The 1,808-nt window shown below is 44.6% G+C and overlaps 1 protein-coding gene across 1 annotated transcript; it reads right to left on the bottom strand.

Annotated features, from left to right (window-relative positions):
- Window positions 1-764: 764 nt before the first annotated feature.
- On the bottom strand, window positions 765-1,562 carry LOC310876726 (UMP-CMP kinase-like; the record flags this gene model as incomplete). Its single annotated transcript, XM_083790348.1, has 2 exons — window positions 765-1,387; window positions 1,547-1,562. 2 exons carry the CDS (start codon window positions 1,560-1,562, stop codon window positions 765-767), a joined length of 639 nt encoding a protein of 212 aa, XP_083646474.1.
- Between the last annotated feature and the right edge of the window lie 246 nt (window positions 1,563-1,808).

The following is a 1,808-nucleotide window of genomic DNA, read 5'->3' as shown; positions in this document are numbered from 1 at the left end:
AATGAACTCGTAAAGTGTATTATAGAGAGCAGGGGTTCACAAAGTGAGTGCCATGGCAACCTAGGATGCCGTGAGTCCGTGACACAAGTCCACTCCAGGGCTGTCGCGGAATATAGTTTGATAATTTATGGAATTGATCAATATCACTTCAGTTAACCCATTTTGGACTGAGGCCGATTCTAAAACCGCTTTAAAATCCTGACCTAAGTTTTCTGAAAAACTTCAAATAGTTATATAGCAGCATCAAAAAAATTAAATTTTTCAATACTGTGCATACTGTACAGAACCCCAAGAGGGGTTCCTGTCCAGAAGGGTTAGAACACCAAAAGGGGCCCACCACTTATACCCTCTAGACTTGGTAAAACGGACATGGTGCATTCTTTTTTCCATCAACACCAAATGTCTTTACCAAAAATATCAGATCTACAAGCTCACAACGCAGCACATTGTGAGCTTGTATATCTGATATTTTTGGTCAGTGATGGGGTTCAAGTGGTTAAATGTCAAGTATAAGTTAGTTAGTTGCTGCGAGAGTGAGGTCTAGCCAACACCAACTCGGGATTCCTGGATCGCTGCCCTCCACAATTTCCTATCCTACATCAGGTTCTTGAGCTCTTCAGTGTTGTCAGCCAAGTTGTCGCACCGCAGCACGCCTACAGTTAAAAGTCTAAAGTCTAAAGTTATTTTCAATCTGTCCTAAACGGATACTCTCTCTCGGTGTATTGTATCTCAGGGGGAAAGATTTATTGTTTCATTGTTGAAACTCAGCCTTCTTTGTCCAAGATGGCTTTCACCTCCACAAACACCTCCTCGACGTTGCGAGAGGCGTTCACGGTGCGCACCTTGCCCTCCCTCGCGTACTGGTCGATTATCGGCTGCGTGGACTCCAGGTAGGTCTGGATCCGTTTCTCCAGGCTCTCTCGGTTGTCGTCCATGCGCCCACTGCGCTTTCCTCTCTCAAGACAGCGTTCCATGCAGACCTCGGTGTTGGAGTCGAAGAAAAGGACAAATCTGACGTCTGCCTTCTCGTCCATGACCCTCTTCCACCCCTGGAGGTTGTCCTCGTTGCGGGGGAAGCCGTCAATGAGGAAACAGCACACCTGCTCGTCTACCTTCATGGTCTCTTCCATTGCCTTCTTTAGGAGGTTGATGGTGATCTTCACGGGAACGATCTTGCCTTCCTTGATGTAGTTATCGATGAGCTGGCCGAACTCCGAGCCCTCTCTGCTTCGCTCTGCCCTCAGTAGGTCTCCGACTGACAGATGAGTGTAGCTACTGTTGCTCTTCGCCACTCTGGAGCACTGGGTCCCCTTCCCCGCGCCAGGCCCCCCCAGAACGAACACGACCTGCGGCTTCGCCATCATCGACGACATGACCCTCTTCTGGGCTGTGAATGTACACAACAAGACAGAAAGTACACCCAACAGTACGCGGAAGGACTGACACATTAAGTTGAACCAGCACCAGAACAACCTGCAGATTGAATGAGAAATATTGAACTAAATCATTATATAAGTCTGCATAATGGGTTTTTTAATGATCACACTTGACACCTTGCCCATATTTGGAGTCATACATCATAGAATCTATGATGTATTATATAATCTTTATTTCAGACAATAGTCCATATCACATAAGATCAACGTACAAAAAAACAAAAAGACAAACAACATGGAAAAAGGATAAAAGCGAGCAGTTAATACAATACAAAGTACAGTAGTCACAGTAGTGCATATACAAGTTTTTTTTTTTTTTTTTTATACATCATTGTGACATTAAAAAAAAAGGTTTTGGAATTGTTCTTATTT

This window comes from Protomyctophum parallelum (genome assembly GCF_964188405.1).
Source record: "Protomyctophum parallelum genome assembly, chromosome: 2".
Taxonomy (NCBI): Eukaryota; Metazoa; Chordata; class Actinopteri; order Myctophiformes; family Myctophidae; genus Protomyctophum; species Protomyctophum parallelum.
This window is presented reverse-complemented; position numbering and strand designations above follow the sequence as displayed.